The 19,589-nt window shown below is 40.3% G+C and overlaps 1 protein-coding gene across 1 annotated transcript; it reads right to left on the bottom strand.

Moving 5' to 3' along the window:
• Window positions 1–17,594, bottom strand: LOC308079049 (uncharacterized protein; the record flags this gene model as incomplete). The annotated part of the gene is made up of 7 exons (XM_080420386.1): window positions 1–1,876; window positions 1,961–2,659; window positions 3,390–3,483; window positions 11,467–11,638; window positions 12,222–12,369; window positions 14,185–14,409; window positions 17,204–17,594. The coding sequence occupies 7 exons, from the start codon at window positions 17,592–17,594 to the stop codon at window positions 1,536–1,538; spliced, it is 2,070 nt and encodes a 689-aa protein (XP_080276512.1). The 3' UTR covers window positions 1–1,535.
• Window positions 17,595–19,589: the final 1,995 nt, after the last annotated feature.

Raw genomic sequence — 19,589 nt, forward strand, 5'->3', positions numbered from 1 at the left:
GGGTGGGTGGGTGGGACAGCGGGTGGATGGGAGGGAAAGGAGGGGTACCTATGCATCACATATGCTTACATGTAAGTTTACGAATTAAGTCCTCACATTGGAGGGAAAAAAACTGTAAAAAAAAAACAGAAAAAATCGGTCGACATTCAAAAAATCATTGATGATTATTTGGCCAAAATAGCTCACAATGGTGTGAGCTTGTAAAATGGCTATTTTCGCTATTGGACCTACAGCACAACAAAGCGGTGTTAGATCTCTGTCATAATACAAGGTAAAGACAAGCAGTAAAAATAAAAAGATAATACATCGTCTCCAAACATGGAAGAGCCCTCTGACTTCTGTGACACAAAAAAACACAAATGGAAACGGGGCATGAAAAGGTATTCAAATATTATATTATAATTATAATTGTTATACAAACAACAGAATTTTGAGATTTAAGGCAGATTAAAATCAGGAACATATTAAGAATTTTTGTTAAAAAATTAAGAAAAAAACGTATATATGCAATATGCAATATAAATGCATACATCCAAATGAAAAGTAGAAGTTTAAATAGGGCTGAAGTGGGTATTGTATGTTTTGTAATAATAATCAAAATCTACAAAGTAATTAAAGTTTTCAAATAAGGGTAGTGGAGTTAAAGAACAATATTTGTCTCTGAGGTGTAGTGGAGTAGAAGTAATAGTATTGAACATTGTAAATACTACAGTAAAGTAAAGAATACCTCAACATTTTACTTAAAGTAATACTAGGTAACTTTTTCAACAAAACTAAAGTTAAATTGTATATCTTTTGTGAGTGGCAAAAGTTTCACAACACCCACTCCATGAATTTCACCCCCGAAAGCCTTTTATACATATATTTTCTATTGAACGGTGATAGGGGTGTCTTTCCCGCGAAAATGACGTCATGTAGCCGGAAAACGGAAGCGGAAATGCACCGGTTTCCTGTTTGGCCAGGAACTACCGCACCGGTTTCCTGTTTGGCCAGGAACTACCGCGCTAATAACAAAAAGAAAACTCACGCTGATTTTAAGAGATTGTATGATTTGAAGATCCAAAAACAACAGAAAAAGAAAACACAGCTCACGGTAACTAAAGCTCCACTGGCTAAGAGAAACAATCCACAGATCGTATAAAACAATTAAGAGAACGCTTTTTGAAACGCTTCCGTCTTCCGGTGAAAAACAAATGGAATTCTGGATAACAGAGGAATAAACGAACGGCCTGCAGTGACGGTAATGACCAGCAGAGGCTGCTAAAAATCGTTATTTGTGGACCTGCATTGTATAACTTTAAGTACAGTACTTGAGTAAATGTACTTTGTTACTTTACACCACTGTTGATGCATGATAAAACATTTTAAATGAGATATCACGTGACACCTCAGATAGTTTCTTTGAAAAAAAGCATGTTCCTGTTCAACAGAATTCTCTCCTGTGTGAATCCACTTGTTGAAATTAAGAGTTGCATTTAGACCGAAATATTTGCCACATACTACAACTTAAGTTTTTCATTCCCCTGTATCAATCTTTATGGATGTAATTTGTTCATGTGCCTCTTCAGAGTACCATTTTGTGAAAATCTTTCCCCACAAACTATACAAGTAAAGGGTTTTTCACCTGTATGAGTAATCATGTGTTGTTTCAGATTACTCATGGAACTAAAGGCTTTGCCACACTCTGTACAAGTAAAGGGTTTTTCACCTGTATGAGTCCTCATGTGGTATTTCAGGTGACTTATTTGAACACAAACCTTGCCACACTTAGTACAGGTAAAGCGTTTTTCAACTGCATGAATCCTCATGTGTGTATTCAAAGTATACAATGAACTAAAGGCTTTGCTGCAAACTGTACAACTAAAGGGTTTTTCACCTGTATGAGAATTCATGTGTTGTTTCAGATCACTCTTCTTATTAAACATTTTTACACACTCCGTACAAGCAAAGGGCTTTTCACCTGTATGAGTATTCATGTGGACTTTCAGATTACCCATGCTCCTAAACACTTTACCACACTCAGTACAAATAAAGGGTTTTTCACCTGTATGAGTCCTCACGTGTCGTTTCAGATCACTCATGTAACCAAAGACTTTGTCACACTCGGTACAAGCAAAGGGTTTTTCACCTGTATGAGTAATCATGTGGGCTTTCAGATGACTCATGTAACCTAAGACTTTGCCACACTCTGTACACCTCCAGCTTTTCTTCCCTGTGTGAGTCCTCATGGGTGGAGTTTGCTTTGATGACTTCAGGTCCTGGAACAGCTCTGAGTTCAGTTTGTTTAAAGCTGACTGACCTTCCCTGGTCTCCTCCCAGTCATCACTGTCTTCAGTGTCAGATTCAGAACAGTGTGAAGAGAGGAGCTGGTCACTAGTTGGTTGTGATGTTCCACAGTTCTCTACATCAGCTTGTGTTTTCATGTGTTCAGTTGAGGTGCTGGCTATAGGCTCTGTGTCTCTGTTTTCTTCATCAGCTTCACTTTTCACTGCTAGTAATGTCAACGTTGAGCCAGCAGCCTCCTCTGGTCTTTGAAGTAGCTCCTCTTCCTGTTCCTCTTTAATCTGTGGAGGTTCTGGTTCCTCCTGGACCAGACTGGGGCTCCTATCCTGCTGTTCAGGGGAAACCTCCTCTTTACACACAGGGAGGAGTGAGAGATCTAGGAGGAGGAGAGAAGAGGTAACGTCAGCAGAGATCAACTCTATGTGTGGATCAGATTGATTCCCCTATTTATTGATTTGTTTTGTAACGATCGCCGGCGTTTTCAGGTTTTATATTGTCTGTTACAAATTAATTCACACTTATAGTCTCACTTCTAAAAAAGGGTTGTGGACAAAGTATGAATTGTGTAACTGACTGATCTACAAATCCAAACAGCACTAACCAATGTTTCCAATACCTAGTCTATTGAAAAACCTGGAAACTAATTTAGATTCCACTGCGTAAAGTCAAATAGTGTCTTAAGTAATTGGCTTAACTGACATCTCTGTTCAGTAAAACTGTGATCCTATTATAATTCATTAATACTATTAAAGGCCCTTTTTCATTGCACTTCATGTTCAGATCATGGTTAATATTAACATGCACACGGTTTGGCTCTGGTTGGCTAACCGACGCCGTGCTCAGCTCAACCCAGCCGAGGGCTTAAAGGAATAGTTCACCCAAAAAAAGGAATAGTTCACCCAAAAAAAGGAATAGTTCACCCAAAAAAAGGACTAATTTTCTATCAATTACACACCCCATGAAGCGTATATATATATATATTCAATGATTTGTTTTAGGCCCTGCAGTGGGAAAGCACTCTGAGAATAGACACAAAATGAGTGTGTGAGTATTTATAACTAGATATAAATGTATCTCTGTGTGTGTGTGGGGAGGGGGTCACTCACAGCCTGCCTCAGTGCGGTTGTCCTCCAGGGTGAAGATGTGGCACTGAGGGGACATGCCGTGACTGGACACACAGCCAACACTGATGGACATCTGCTTTACACACACACACACACACACAAATCTTTGAATATATTTTCTTTTAAAGCGAACATTTTTTAACTGAAACATTTGCTTCTGGGGGGTCCCTGGAACTAAATGTTTTGAGATGGGGGTCCGCGGCCAAATACATATCATTTTGGGTGGTCCTTGACAAGAAAAAAGTTTGAGAACCACTGATATTATAGCAACATACGTTTTTTTCAAAAAGAAACCTGTTAGGATTTAGAAGACATTTGTAGAATCCCCCAGAAGCAAAGATTTGAGTTAAAAAATATATATATATTCAACGATTTGCACACATTTTCACGATTTTTCTAAAATAGCAGATCTTCTTCGGTTCACATCATCAGGAGTATCAACATAAACAGGCTAGTGTTGGTTCCTCTGTTGCACCTATAATCCAGGCAATTACATTGTACAGTTCAACTGGCACTACAGATTTAGACACAGGTTAAAACAAAAAGATTTTTGTTAAAGGTTTCATGACATTCAGTTTTACAATACATTAAAAGTCTTTGTCATGGTCCTTCAAACGTGTATATAAAGTTTTAACTGAAAATTCCACTCTAGTGAGCCATTGCAGGTGTTTTTCTCTCACATTTCTAAAGCCTTTTCAACTGCAATGAAAAAATAAATCTTTGCCTGCGGGTGTCACTGTTGAGGGATTTTGCCTGTCAATCATTGCCTCTGCTCCCCCCCCGCCAAAGGAAAGGATAGGGGAGGGGAGGCGCGCGGAGGGGAGGGGCGAGGAGGAGAGTGGGCGGGAATAATGGACCTCACAGTCCAAGGGCCAATCACAGATTACTTTTCAGCCTAATTATTCAGAAAACCCCAGACCACAGAAAATCCACTGAATGTTCAAAGTTCAGGTTTTTTGGGTGCAATTGAGGTCATAAAACCCCCCCAAAAAACATGAAAAATTAAAAAAGTGAAAATGAATAGCATAGAACCTTTAAAGCACTATATTCTGATAGTAATCATTGCTATAGAGCAGAGGTCTTCAACAGGGGGTCCGCGACCCCTAGATGGTCCACGGAGGTACTGCAGGGGGTCCGCGAAAGTGTTGTTTGATTAAACAATATTTTTGTTTGAAAAAACAAAAAAACAAAAAAATCCCCCCAAAATGTCAAATTGTCTTTAAAGGCATACTAGGTAACGTTTTCAACAAAACTAAAGTTAAATTGTATATCTTTTGTGAGTGGCAAAAGTTTCACAACACCCACTCCATGAATTTCACCCCCGGAAGCCTTTTATTTATATATTTTCTATTGAACGTGGACGGGGGGGACTTTCCCGGGAAAATGACGTTCCTGGCCAACGTCATGACGTCGTGGCCGACGTCCTGGCCGACGTCATTCCTGTTTGGCCAGGAACTACCGCGCTAATAACAAAAAGGAACCTCACGCTGATTTTAAGAGAATGTAGGATTGGAAGATCGAAAAAGAACAGAAAAAGAAAGCACAGCTCATGGTAACTAATGCTCCACTGGCTAAGAGAAACGATCCGTAGATAGTATAAAACAATTAAAAGATCGCTTTTTGAAACACTTCCGGCTTCCGGTGAAAACGAATGGAATTCTGGGTAATCGAGGACTACGGAAATTGTATGCAGTGACGGTAGTGACCAGCAGAGGTTGCTAAAAATCATTATTTGTGATTCTGCATTGTACAACTTTAAACATAACATGAATCCATAGCAAACAGATAAATGGAGGCACAATAACATGGTATGTTTATACATATTTTGTAGAGAATTTTTATTTTGCACACTACTGGGGCAGGTGCGTAGGAGCAGGCAATATAAAACACAATTGTATACATAAATATACAATATATGTGGTAGCCCCCCCTACCCTACGAGGTAGGGGGTCCCTGCTCCATCTCCCCATCAGTTTCGGGGTCCCTGGCCTGAAAAGGTTAAAGACCCCTGCTATAGAGTCTGTGTTCAGTAACAGGGGGCTCTCGGTCTCTCCAGCTTTTTAACCTATTTAGACCTGAGGCCTGAAAGACCTGAAAACACCTTCTAAATCCTGACCTAAGTTTTCTGAAAAACTTCAAATATTTATTCAAAAATTGCAAAAGAATATGTTGCTATATACTGTACATAGCAACAAGAACCCCAAAAGGGGTTCCCGGCTTGAAAGGTATAGTTACGTAAAGGGGTTCCAGGTGTTAATAAACAGAAAATAGATTTTCAGGTAGGTGACATTCATTTTAGCCAATCAGGAGAGAGAGTACCCATTTATCATCTTCATTTTTTATAGTGTTCCAGTTCCACTTGTGTGTCTGCTGTGTCATCACTTCCAATTTCACTTGTTTAATCTGTATCCAGGCTGAGTTCTCTATCCTGATTGGATAAAATTGGTATCCCAACCTGAAAATGCATTTTCTGTTTAACTCTTAATCTGCCAGGGTTTTTCAAAAAAATAGTACTCAAAAACTGCCAGCAGTTTACATGGTAAAACATAGGAAAAATGTTATTTATTTCTCAGTTTATTTTTTAACATTGAAATGAACTGGAGCAGCAACTTTTTGGAAAATGTTATCTCCTGGTTCCTAAATTTAGAATAATTTTTATTTTGTTTTTGATTTAAAAAAACAAAAGCGTTTATAAACGTTTTTGGCAGGCAGATTAATAAAGAGCTGGAGAGACACGGAGACTCCTGTTACTAAACAAAAACTCTATAGCAATGAGTACTATCAGAATGTAATAATAATAATAATAATAATAATAAACTTTATTTGTATAGCACCTTTCATGACATGAAATGCAGCTCAAAGTGCTTTACAGAGCAAGAATACAATTACAGTTAGAACCAATTTAACAATAAAGCAAACAAAGATAAAATAAAATAAAATAAAAGCAAGCAAAAGCAAAGGCATAAAACAACATTAAAATAGGGAATACAGTGAGGAATTAAAAATCAACCAAAGAATCAGCTAAAAGCAAGAGTGAAGTAATAGGTCTTGAGCTGTGCTTTAAAGCTATCGACAGAGGCTGCCTGTCTTAGGTGTAATGGGAGTTTATTCCACACTGTCGGTCCGTAAAAGCAGAATGCTGCTTCACCGTATTTTTTATATGTCATTGTAGGCACCTCGAGCAGGTCAGCACTTGAAGACCTGAGGGCCCGGTTTGGAACATATCTCTCTAGGCAGTCAGAGAGGTAGGTAGGTGCCAGACCATTTAGAGCTTTATAAACTATTAAAAGAATTTTAAAATCAATCCTAAAAACAACCGGGAGCCAGTGTAGTGAAGCAAGAACTGGAGTGATATGTTCTCTCATCCTGGTTTTAGTTAAAATTCTGGCTGCCGCATTTTGAACAAGTTGTAATCTGTCAGTTGTTTTCTTTGGCAGGCCAGAGTAGAGTGCGTTGCAGTAATCAAGCCGAGAGAAAACAAAAGCGTGGATCAGCGTCTTTGCATCGTCTAACGACAGATAGTCTCTAATTCGCGCAATATTTCTAAGATGAAAGAAAGCAATCTTGGTGACATGATTAATGTGTGTATTGAAATTCAATTCAGAATCGATAATCACCCCCAGGTTCTTTACTGTGGTGTTACTTTCTACAGCCAGGTTACCAAGTCTATTTGTTATTGATTCTCTCTGCTCACTGGAGCCAATTATGAGAACTTCTGTTTTATCCTCATTTAGCTTAAGAAAGTTCTCACTCATCCAGCATTTTATACTGGACAGACAGGTCAACAATGGGTCTAGAGCGCAGGGGTCGTCTGGAGCTACTGAAAGATACAGCTGGGTATCATCAGCATAGAAATGGAAGTTCACTCCGTGATCGGCGATGAGTTCTCCCAGCGGTAGTATATACAGGGAGAACAATAAGGGACCCAGAATTGAGCCCTGTGGAATACCAGAACAGATGTTGTGTTTGTCTGAGTCAAAGTTAGCTAGACTGACAAAATAGCTTCTGCCTGTTAGGTAAGAGTGAAACCAAGACAAGGCTGTGCCTGACAAACCAATCCAGTACTCCAAACGTTGTAGTAGAATTGTGTGATCAATCGTATCAAAAGCAGCGGTTAAGTCAAGAAGTAGGAGAACAGATACATTTTTGTCGTCAGCGGACACCCTTAGATCATTAATTACTTTTACAAGTGCTGTTTCTGTACTATGACCTTTCCTGAAGCCAGATTGGAATTTGTTATGAACCTTATTGTTCTGTAGGAACACATCCAGTTGATGAAAGATAGTTTTTTCTAAGACCTTGCCCAAAAATGGCAGATTTGAGATTGGTCTATAATTACCCAGCACCAATGGATCAAGGTTGTGTTTCTTGAGTAGCGGCCTGACTACAGCCGTTTTCAGTGAGTCTGGAAAGACGCCTGAAAGTAGAGAGCTGTTTACAATTCTTAGGATATCTCCAATAACACTGTCTAAAACCTCTTTGAGAAACGGGGTGGGTACTACATCCAGTGAGCAAGATGATGATGTCATCTGTGATATAGTTTTACGGAGTTCCTCTTCATTAATTGCGCAGAATGATATTAGGCTTCCTCTGGAGGGATCTACATTTTTGCACCATGCACCATTTGCCGCATTTGCAGTGCTAGCAGCAGCATTCATAATACCAGCTCGAATGCTAAAAATTTTGTTTTCAAAAAAGGATGCGAACTCATCACACTTAGCTTTAGAAGCAGGGAGCGACTCCTTGTAAGCCTGGGGGGGGTTTAAGAGATGTTCAATGGTAGAGAATAAGACTCTGGCATTTTGCTTGTTGTCAATGATAATGCGTGAAAAATATGCCTGCCTTGCCAAGCGCAGTGCTTTGTTATAGGCCACTGTTGACTTCTTAAAGATCTCTAGGTGGACAGTGAGTTTGTTTTTTCTCCAAATTCGCTCAGCTTTACGACATTCTTTCTTGAGTGAGCGCATGTGCGCGTCGATCCAGGGTGTTACTCTAGAGTTAAGTTTCTTTTTAGTTTTCATAGGAGCCACTATGTCGAGAGCTGACTCTAATTTGAGATTAAAATGTTGAACCATATCATTCACTGAGGGAGCATCAAGTAGGGGGGGCACCTGCACACACGCCAGATGACGAGGAAACTCGTTTGCTGCAGATGAGCTAAAAAAACGTTTTTTTATAGTATATTCTGTATTGTTTTTCCCTAGATCAGAGACAGTCATATTAAAACACAATAAATAGTGGTCTGTTAGTTCGGGCTTATCAATAATACTGTCAACAGTGATATTCAAACCTTTAGTGATCACCAAGTCCAGGGTATGGCCATGTTTATGTGTTGGCCCAACAACATGTTGAATAAAGTCAAAGTTGTGCAGTAACTGTAGGAAACCCATAGCCACAACATCCGAAACAATGTCAACATGTAGATTAGCATCTCCAGTAATCAGAGTTCTGTCATAATTAGTGGAACAGATAGATAAAAGTTCTGATATTTCTGTTAGAAATAAGGCTTTGCTGCACTTTGGAGGTCGATACATACTAATCATAAGCACAGAGGATTGACTCTCCAATATGGTGGCCTGGTATTCAAATGATTTAAAACTGCCGAGGTTTGGCAGAGGTTTGAATTTTAAAGTGTCAGAAAAGATATTCGCCAGACCACCTCCTCTTTTTCCCTCACGTCCTGAGTGAATGAAACTGTACTTTGGTGGGCATGCTGCAGCTAGGGGCACCGCTCCATCAGATCCAAGCCAAGTTTCTGTTAAAAAGATAATATCTAGTTTCTCTTTACAGATGATATCATTTACAGAGGAAGACTTGTCATTAAGTGACCTGATGTTAAATAGGGCCAGGTTTAGCTTCAGGCATTCAACTATCTGGCTGTTGCCTCTACAGGGAATGCGTGTTAAATTTGCTATATTTGCAGAGTGTTTAAAGTCACTCCTTGTCCCGGAGGCTCTATTTGAGATAACAGTGGGAATATTGTAAACCTTGTTTTCAACAAGGCTAACTGAAATAGCCTTGGGCCCAGACATGATTTTGGCTATGCATAATGGACCCTGCCTATCTCAGCAGTCAAATGTATTCTCTAGACGTAGGGACAATTCGTAGGGACAATTCTTGCGCTGTTCTTCACGTTCTTCGTTCCTGATCTTGCGCCTCTGTATCGCTAGTGCCAACAGCGTCAACCGTCGAGGGGGGATGGGTGGGGGGCAGGTCACGGTTGATGGTTGTGGGGCCTGGCGTTTGATTTGGGGGGTGATTCTAGTCCCCTCTTTAATCAAGTCGTTCATGCTACTGGTGAACTCCAGAAGGGGTATTGGGGACAGGGAAAAAGATGATGATGAGGAGGAGGAAGGTGATAGAGTTGGTTGATCTTCCTCATCGAGAGGCCATCCCTCTTCTAGCGTGACCCAGCGTGACCCTCTGCAGACCGTGGCTGCAGAGTCGACAATCTCCTCCAGGCTGTCATCAGAGTCGACAATCTCCTCCAGGCTGTCATCAGCCTTTGTTTTTGTTTCCGAGTTATCAGAGAGTTCATTTGTTATGGATGTTCCACCATCCTTGGTAGGGGGGGGTGTGGCGCCCCCCTCCCCCTCAGCAGCGGTGGGGGATGGTGTGGTAGCGTCTACACAAAGCCATTCATGTTTTTCAGCAGCGGTAGCAGATAACAGAGCACTATCTGTTGTTATGGAATCTTGTGCTCTGGCCTTGGGAGAGCTTGGTGAAGACATAGGAACATTATAGAAAAGGTTAGACATGAACAATTTTGCTCCCAGCTTGTTCAATTTAAGCCCATCCGAGGAAAATAGGTGTCTTCTATCCCAAAAAAAAATGAAATTGTCAATAAAATGTACAGATTTGTTGGTGCACGTAGTTGAAAGCCATTTGCTCAGTGCAGACAGTCTACTGAAACGTTCATCGCCGCCTCTTGTAGGTGGTATTGGGCCGCTGATGCACACCTTCACATCAAGTGAGCTGATTTTGCTGAATAAGGCAGTGAAATTCCGTTTTAGGATTTTTTTTGTCCTCTGTATCACATGTGCCAACGTGCAAAATCAGGGTTTTCACCGTTGGGTGTTCAGCGACAAGATTCAGAATTCTGTCATTCATGTCAGAGACTTTGTCTTTGGGGAAGCATAACACTTTTGCCTTTCTTCTTATCAAGCTTTTAACATCTTTAATAGCGGCATCCCCTATGATCAGAAATTCAGGCTCATCATATAGCCTTTTTCCTTCTGAGTTACTCTTGGTTCTTACCCTGCTGGGTGAAGAGGATTTGTTTGGTCTGTCATCAGACGGGCATCTGGGGTCCTGAAGCAATGGGCTGAATCTATTTCCCAGCCTGTAGAGCTATTTAACACTTATTTTAACCAAAGAAAGTCCCTTAGCCTCTAGTGTGGGAGGCCACGGACATGTCATACCGGGAGAGTCACATAGAAGCCTCTTCAATATCAATCCTGCACTATACCAGTGGTTCTCAAACTTTTTCACGTCAAGGACCCCCAAATTGACACTTATTCGCCCGCGGACCCCCATTTGATAAGATATGCCAGGGACCCGCATAATAAGAGAAGATTTTTAAGGCTCTAGCAGTGATTCTCAACCATTTTAATTTCAAGGACCCCCAGTTTGACATGCATTAGGGCTACGGACCCCCATTTAATGGCATTTATATCTCTGGGACCCCAATTTATATTGTAAAATCAATGTTATTTTAACTCTGAGAGTGTACAAATGGAACCAAATGGACCCGTTCATTTGGTTCCATTTGTACACTCTCAGAGTTACAGACCCATAAGGGTCCATTTGGTTCCTAACTATCCATCATTTAGCTGGGGACCCCCTGGAGCTCCCTCAGGGACCCCTGGTGGTCCCCGGAACCCACTTTGAGAACCAATGCACAATACAGTGTCTTTGTGTGCTCAGTAGTTTTCTGTCCAGATGTTATCCTTGCTGTGTGTGTGTGTGTGTGTGTGCGTGCGTGCGTGCGTGCGTGCGTGCGTGCGTGCGTGCGTGCGTGCGTGCGTGCGTGTTCACTGTCACTTTCAGCTTGGCTTACCTCAGTTGACTCGGTTGTAGTTTCTGTGCCCGATGGCTGAGGCAGCCTGTCTAACAGTTTATCTGCTGATAACGTCTCAACACAAACCAGCTCAGAGATGTTGCTCTTGGTAGGGCAGGGTAAAACCAGCTGGGCCAATTCACGGGTCCTCCTCCTCTTCAATTTATCCTGCCTGCAACATAACGTTATAGGGAAAGATGAGCACGATTTAGTTTAACCCATAGAGACCGGGAACGCATCCGTGTGTAATTTTTGGATTTAAAAAAATAGCAGATCGACAAGCTCGTAGCGCGGCACTCGCAGAGCTTGTAGATCTGCTATTTTAGAAAAATCGTGAAAATGTGTGCAGATCTTTGAATATATATATACATTTTCAACTCAAATCTTTGCTTCTGAAAAAAAAAGTTTGAGAACCACTGATATTATAGCAACATAAGTTTAAAAAAAAAAAGAAACTGTTAGGATTTAGAAGACATTTGTAGAATCCCCCAGAATCCAAGATTTGAGTTACAAATGTTTGTTTAAAAAAAAATGCATATATTTAAAAAATTGCATAAAATAGCAGCTCATAGAGCTCTATGAGCTTGTATATCTGCTGTTTTTGAATAGCCAGTATAAAATAGTGGTTTAAGTGGTTACACAGATGCGTTCCCTGTCGCAGTGGGTTAAATATACTCTCATTAGACTTTTGTGTGAGAGAATAAATCAATAAATGTGCAATGTGAGCAAATTGATAATGCAATGTAATAACTCACTCTCCTTCATCTGTGGTTTCCATAGACCTTGACAATATTCTGGTGTACTGTTGGTAACAGGACCTGTGGTACCGAACCTCCAGGGCCACACAGACGTTGTCAAAGACCGTCGAGTCTTCCCTCATCTCAGCAGCCTTCAGCACCTGGCCTTTAAACAAACAAATAACACGTAAATGCTCTGTGTGTTTGTGGTGGCGATTGCATTGTGTGTATGGGTCCTTCTGGCCGATCCACACGGTCACGACTCTTTTCTGTTCTGGCCCCACAGTGGTGGAATGAACTTCCCACTGATGTTAGGATAGCAGAGTCACTGCCCATATTTCGCCGCAGGCTGAAAACCCACCTCTTCAGGAAACACCCTTCCTCTCTGCCTGACCTACTTGTTGTTAACTAGTTGTACGAACGCTTGTTTTCTATTGTTGTATTGTTTATTGGATCTTGTTTAGTCGATACACTTATTTGTTTTAGCTCATGCTCATTTGATTTAGCTATTTTGTCTCATCTGTTTAACGAAATAGGTAGCTGATATATTGCACTTTTACCTTAGCGCTAGGTATACTCTTGGTTGCTTGTTTTTGCAGAAAATGCACTAAAGACTTCTGGTGATTAGTAGTTTTCGTTCCCTACCTATGTTGAATACACTTATTGTAAGTCGCTTTGGATAAAAGCGTCTGCTAAATGACTGTAATGTATGTCTGTGTCTGTGTCTGTGTCTGTGTGTGTGTGTGTGTGTGTGTGTGTGTGTGTGTGTGTGTGTGTGTGTGTGTGTGTGTGTGTGTGTTGGGGGGGGTGGGGGGGCTGTAAATGACACTGATGAAATAAATGTTTTTGGTTTCAGATTTTGAAAACATGACCAATGACAAAAAACTCCCATATCTGCTGGGCTAAGTACAACAATGTGCAAACACAGCAGCAAGATTCGTGAGTTGCTGTGATAGGAGAAGGATATCAAACGGAACACAACCACCCTAAAGACTAATCATTGTGTATATTCCTGCACTATACCTGCACCCAGTGATCTTGGTACATAGAAATTGATCTATTGAAGATTCTGACTTTCAAATGTACATATTTTTTGTTTTGATTGTATTGCTGTATTGTTGTATTGTGCTTTCTGCTTTGGCAATGTAAACGTATGTTTTCTCATGCCAATAAAGCCCTTTGAATTGAAATAAATGTCATCTTGTTTCTTACAGGTTTGTTTTGCCATCATTACAAATTACATACCTGTGGTCAAATAAAACAAGATGATAAATATATACAGTAATACAACAGACTACAACAGGCTGGCAGTCTGTTGGCAAAAGTTGGCATTTAGTTCAGCACAAACTGTCAGCCGACGTTAATGAGGACTCATTTCTACAGGCAGTTTTGCCATATTTTGTGAGAGAAATAAACAACCAGGTCTAGGAAAACAAGCCCAAAAGAAGCAACCACATGAGCACTTTTAACCTACATGCATCCGCTATTTGAAAATAACAGATCTACAAGCTCTGCTATTTTCAAAAACTCTTGCAATAAAATGTGGAATATTTTGAATATTTTTTACACATTATTTTTTCTAACAACACAAATGCACAAAACATTGTCATGAAAGTACTCAAGAACCACTGGTTTAAATAATAATTAAATAACAAATTTGGAAACAACCCTAAATAAGCAACAAGTCTAAATAAGCAACTTTACAGAAAAAGAAGCCCAAAGTCACTAAGGGTGCGTTCGGAAATACAGCACTGAGCGCACTGCACTGGCCAATACAAACTAATAGGCGAGTCCAAAATTGTCATGCATGTTTTGTTTACAATCTCTTAGTTGGCCATATTGCCAATTATTTCAGTCTCTCATGTTAAAATGTGTCTCCCCCATGTGAGTGTGAGTGAGTGAGTGAGTGAGTGAGTGAGTGAGTGAGTGAGTGAGTGAGTGAGTGAGTGAGTGAGTGAGTGAGTGAGTGAGTGTGTCTTACCTGCCGATAACGTTTTTGCTTGTGAGAGTTGATCCCTCTGCCGTTTGCCTCCCACAGTAACGTGCTTGTCCACTTTTTGACAAATAATGCAAGATCCTGGAGGAACAGGGCCAGCAGCAGCAGAAGCTACGGGGAAACAACGTGTCCTGGACCTACGTTTCTTTCTAGGAGTTTCAGACGTGGCTGCTTTGGCTCCGATGCTGTCCGAGGAAGGGACTGACTGACCTGCAGTGGTGAAATAATCAATCAATCAATCACCACAAATGTTTGCTGAACAATACTGTAGTGAACTGTTTAGCTGTCAAATGAGATTGTGTTGTACTTGGCTGCTTTGACTGTTGTGGCAAAACAAAACCCAAGCACCACCCAACGAGGCATACTGTACATACTGTACATACAGTAGTTGCGATGCAGCATATACAGCACCATGCTCTGGCCAGAGCGTAGGGGCAACCAGGTCTAAAACAAGCCCAAAAGAAGTGACTAGGCCTTTAAACCCATATACATCGGATATTTGAAAATAGCCGATCTACAAGCTCACAGTTGTGAGCATGTTTTCAAAAAATATATATATATATAATAATATATATATATATATTTTTTTCTCTAAATTTTTATCCCACAATTTTGTAACCCTTTTTTTCCACCCAGTGCCAATTTTCTAAGTGATCCTGGGCACTACACTCCCCCCACCAGCCTATAGGGAGACCAGGGCCAAGCTCATTCCTCCTGCATGAGAGCCAACTGACCTTCTTGTCACCTGACAGGGGGGAGTTTCCCTGGTTGGACGTAGCGCGTGGAAGGAACACGTTATTCCAACCAGTTCCCTTCCCCTCCATCAGGCGCCCCGGCTGACCAGGATTACTACATGTTTTTGTGAGGGTATTAACTACCCTAGGAGACACGGGGAGAACATGCAAACTCCACACAGAGTAAAGAAAATAATACTTCTTGAAGAAAATGTGAAACATTTGGAATATTTTTGAAACATTTTAACAACACAAATCTTGTATGGGGATCCCTGGCATAACATATTTTCAGATGGGGTCTGCAGACAAATACCTATTAATTAGGGGGTCCTTGACATGAAAATGTTTGAGAACCTCTGGTTTAAACGTCATTAGGAAGCAAGCCCAAATAAGCAACTACACTTTAGAAACAACCCCAAAAAAAAACCTGCAACCAACAAATGTTTACTTGCGACTTTACAGAAAAACAAGCCCAATGTCACTTATAATAAGCGGACCTGGCAACCCTGGTAGGGGGTCCGGTGCGGTTGGATGCAGCTGCAGACTATTTGAACCCTGGTCTTCCGCACTGAGCTAAGACGGAAAGCCGGTTTCAGCAGGGGAGATATTACGCCTTAAGCATCATGCAATACCTCTTGTCCTACCTGACCGCAGGATATGCACAGAGCTGGGAGACCACCTCCAACCTGTGTTAGTTATAATGTATTAACATACTCCACCATACTAACCAGTAACCTGTAAGCTGATTGTATGACGTTCTGTATAGTAGTGAGTATATCTGTCTGTCTCTCATATGTCATCATGATGTGTGTGCATGGGGTTCTCATCTTAAACAAGCTGCAGCGCTTAATGAGTCTTCCAGGTTAGTAGACCTTGTATTGTGAATTTGTACTTCCATGTACTGATGTTCTCATGTCTTACTAAATAAAATACATCAATCAATCAAAGTACTCAAATATTTTACTTGAGTAAAAGTAGCAATACCTCAATATAAAAATACTCTGTTATAAGTAAAAGGCCTGTTAACAAAATGTTACTTGAGTCAAAGTTCAAAAGTATTGGCATCATAATACACTTAAAGTACCAAAAGTAAGAGTACTAAAATGTCCTAGATCTACAGCTAGAATGTTCTAGATCTACAAGCTTGCGACGCGACGCGAGCTTGTAGATCTGCTATTTTCAAATAGCCTATGTATAAAATAGGGCTGTAAGTGGTTAATGTATGTTTTGAAATAGAATAATTTACGTCTGCATCAAGTAACTAGTAACTAAAGTTTTCAAATAATTGTAGACGTAACAGTCCCTGGAACAAAACATTTTGACATGGGGGTCCGCGGCCGAATACATATCATTTAGGGCATTGGTTCTCAAAGTGGGGACGGGGACCCCTAGGGGTCTTTGAGGGGGTTCCAGGGGGTCCCCAGCAATTAAAATGTGTGAATATAGCATCACAATAATTTTTACCTTTTATACTTTGGCTATTCAAAAATAGCAGATCTACAAGCTCATAGCGCGGCACCGAGTGCCGCGCTATGAGCTTGTAGATCTGCTATTTTTTGAAAAATCTTGAAAATGTGTTGTTTTTAATATATTTCTTTTAAAGCGAACATTTTAACACAAATCTTTGCTTCTGGGAGTCCCTGGCACAACATATTTTCAGATGGGGGTCTGCGGCAGTGGTGGAAAGTAACTAAGTACATTTACTTAAGTACTGTACTTAAGTGCAATTTTGAGGTATTTGTACTTTACTTGAGTATTTCCAATTTACAATACTTTTACTTCTACTCCACTACATCTCAGAGGCAAATATTGTACTTTAACTCCACTACAATTATTTGAGAACATTAGTTACTAGTTACTTTTCAGATATAAATTATGATATTATGAAACATACATTAACCACTTTAGCCCTGTTTTATACATAGGCTATTTGAAAATAGCCGATCTACAAGCTCACAACGTGAGCTTGTAGATCTGCTATTTTCAAACATGTTAGTACTTTTACTTTTGGTACTTTAAGTACATTTTGATGCCAATACTTTTCTTACTTTTACTCAAGTAAATTTTGAATTCTGGACTTTTACTTGTAACAGAGTATTTTTATTTTGCAGTATTGGTACTTTTACTTAAGTAAAGAATTTGAGTACTTTTTCCACCACTGGTCTGCGGCCAAATATATATCAATTTTTAGGGGTCCCTGGCATGAAAAAGCTTGAGAACCACTGATTTTGGGGTGGTCCTTGACATGAATAAGTTTAAGAACTGCTGACCTGCTGCGTCTGGATCTTCCAACGTCCGTGCGAGGCGTTTCTCGGCCGCAGCCAACCGCTGTATGTCAGTGAAACGCCGGTAGCAGGTCAGGTGAAACCCGGCGTCCTGGGGAAGATGTTCAAAACCCACTTCAACACAATGCTTATGAGCTTCAGACACGTCCTTACTCACACCCTGCAGACCGAGCCACCGTCCCACGCAGGTTCTGTAGGTCTCCCACCTCTTCCGCGTGAAACCCTGGACCTTTTCTTTCTTCTTATGGACAGATATCAGATGCATGTAGCATAGTTTTGATTCCTTTCTTTTGCGCACTTTTGAAGGAGGTTTTCTTCTCCGTTTCGGTTTGTTTTCCTCCTCTATTTGGCTGCTGGACGTGAACATCGTCGCCATGTTGGTAGCTAGGCTATGTTGTGACACTGAAGCGGCCACCCCTATTGGTCAAACCGGGAATCATGTGACCTCGCGTCACCAGACTTTCCACCTTACACTAACAGGCTTTCAGACCAGTAACGTTCTCCTGGCATCCATGAAACCCAGATAGGTCTGTCAGTTGATGGTAAAACTGGTAAGACTAAGTGGTAAAAAAAAAAGAGCGTAGATCTCTGCCATAATACAAGTTAAAGACAAGTTAAAAACAGTGAAAACACAAAAAAACAGAACATTGGCTTTTACGCTGAACAAGATAACACACTGCCTCCAAACATGGCTCTGTTTGTAAGAGGCGAGCCCTCTGACTTCTGTGACACAGAAAACACACATGGAAACGGGGCATGAAAACATATTCAAATATCATATTATAATTATTATAAAGAAAATGGAAACGCACAGAATTTGGAGAATTAGGGAAGATTCAAATTAAATTTGGTTACATTTTAATTGTATTAAAACAAAACACTAAAGATACTTAAGTTTCCCTCGGGAATGTTTGAATTGTGCCAAATGACATGAAGTTCCCTAAAGGCGTTCCTGAGATTCGTACGGATTGACAGACGGACATACAGTTTGTGTAATTCATCTGCACTGTCATAAAGGATTACTTTTGATTGATTGAATATTTTATTGGGCAAACAATGTAAAACAGCACAGTTAGATTTAAAATACTTTGTCTAAAGACGTCAGGAAGTCCGGTGTCAAGATTAGACATCTCCAGGCTAGACTAGTGTACAAAATAATGTAACCAAATGGACTCCTCTATGTTTAATTAACTATACAATAAGCACATGTGTAATGTGTTGTTAGAAGACAATTTTAAACAGCTCTCTGGATAAAGACCACATTGTAAATGTAGGAAAGTCATTTTCTGTCTTTCTCTTTAAGGGAAATTGCAGTTACAGATATCTAATCTTCAATGCACAATATTGACTTTCTCATCAATTAATATTCTGTTCAATTGATTGATTGATTCGTTTTTTATTGACATTTGACCAAAAAAAAGCATACACATGACCATATATTTTTACATCTGATGTGATGACAGAATTATCTGTCATCAATTGTTAGGTATGATTTCATCTATGAGGGTTTGTTAAGATTTGGGAAGTGACTTTAACTTTAATATTATAAGCTTGTCGGTCGGCTATTTTCCCCTCATGGGTCTAATTAGCGTCCGGGTGCGTCTTTTTTTATGACGGCACCAACTGAGATCTCGAAAATCCGTCATTTGAAAAAAAATATAGGAGTCTTCGAACTAATTTCACAGGCTCATTGGCTCACAGCAGGCTGCCAGCCAGGCACAGCGTCTGCAACTTTCTGAAAGAGCGCGGGAGGGGGGGGGTGGGGGGATGCATCCGTCGCCTCCCAGTACACAAATCTGAATAGGTGGTTGGTTGGGAATTCGTAGTCGTGGATGTCTGTCGACTTGTGTCGAGTGGCCCACAGACGGTGCTCAATCAGACAACTCAGAGTGTTACAGAGCCAAGTATACGGTCTGAGCAGCAGTGTTGATTTTGACAGCAAATTTCGAATTAGTTTTAGTCATAGTCTTTTGTATAAAATTCCATTTAGTTTTAGTCATATTTTAGCCATCTGAAAAGTTTTAGTTTTTGTCTAGTTTTAGTCGACTAAATATCATAAGATTATAGTCGACTAAAATATATTTTGGCGGTGCCTTGATGGCGCCGTAATGGCTGCTTTTACACTTGGTTGCATGCTGAAAATAGCCGATCTACAAGCGCAGGGCGACGCGTTGTGAGCTTGAAGATCTGCTATTTTCAGCGCGCAACCAAACATAAAATGACTTGTCTTTTAGTTCTACTGGATCTCTTCTCCACTAGTGCCTCACCAACATATTATTCTAGTTTTTATTTGTTGACGAAATCGTCAAAATATTCATAGTTTGTCATCATAGCTTAGTTTTTCTATTTAGTTTTCGTCAGTGAAAAAAGG

The sequence above is a fragment of the Gymnoscopelus braueri genome, assembly GCF_963280865.1.
Source record: "Gymnoscopelus braueri genome assembly, chromosome: 22".
Lineage (NCBI taxonomy): Eukaryota > Metazoa > Chordata > Actinopteri > Myctophiformes > Myctophidae > Gymnoscopelus > Gymnoscopelus braueri.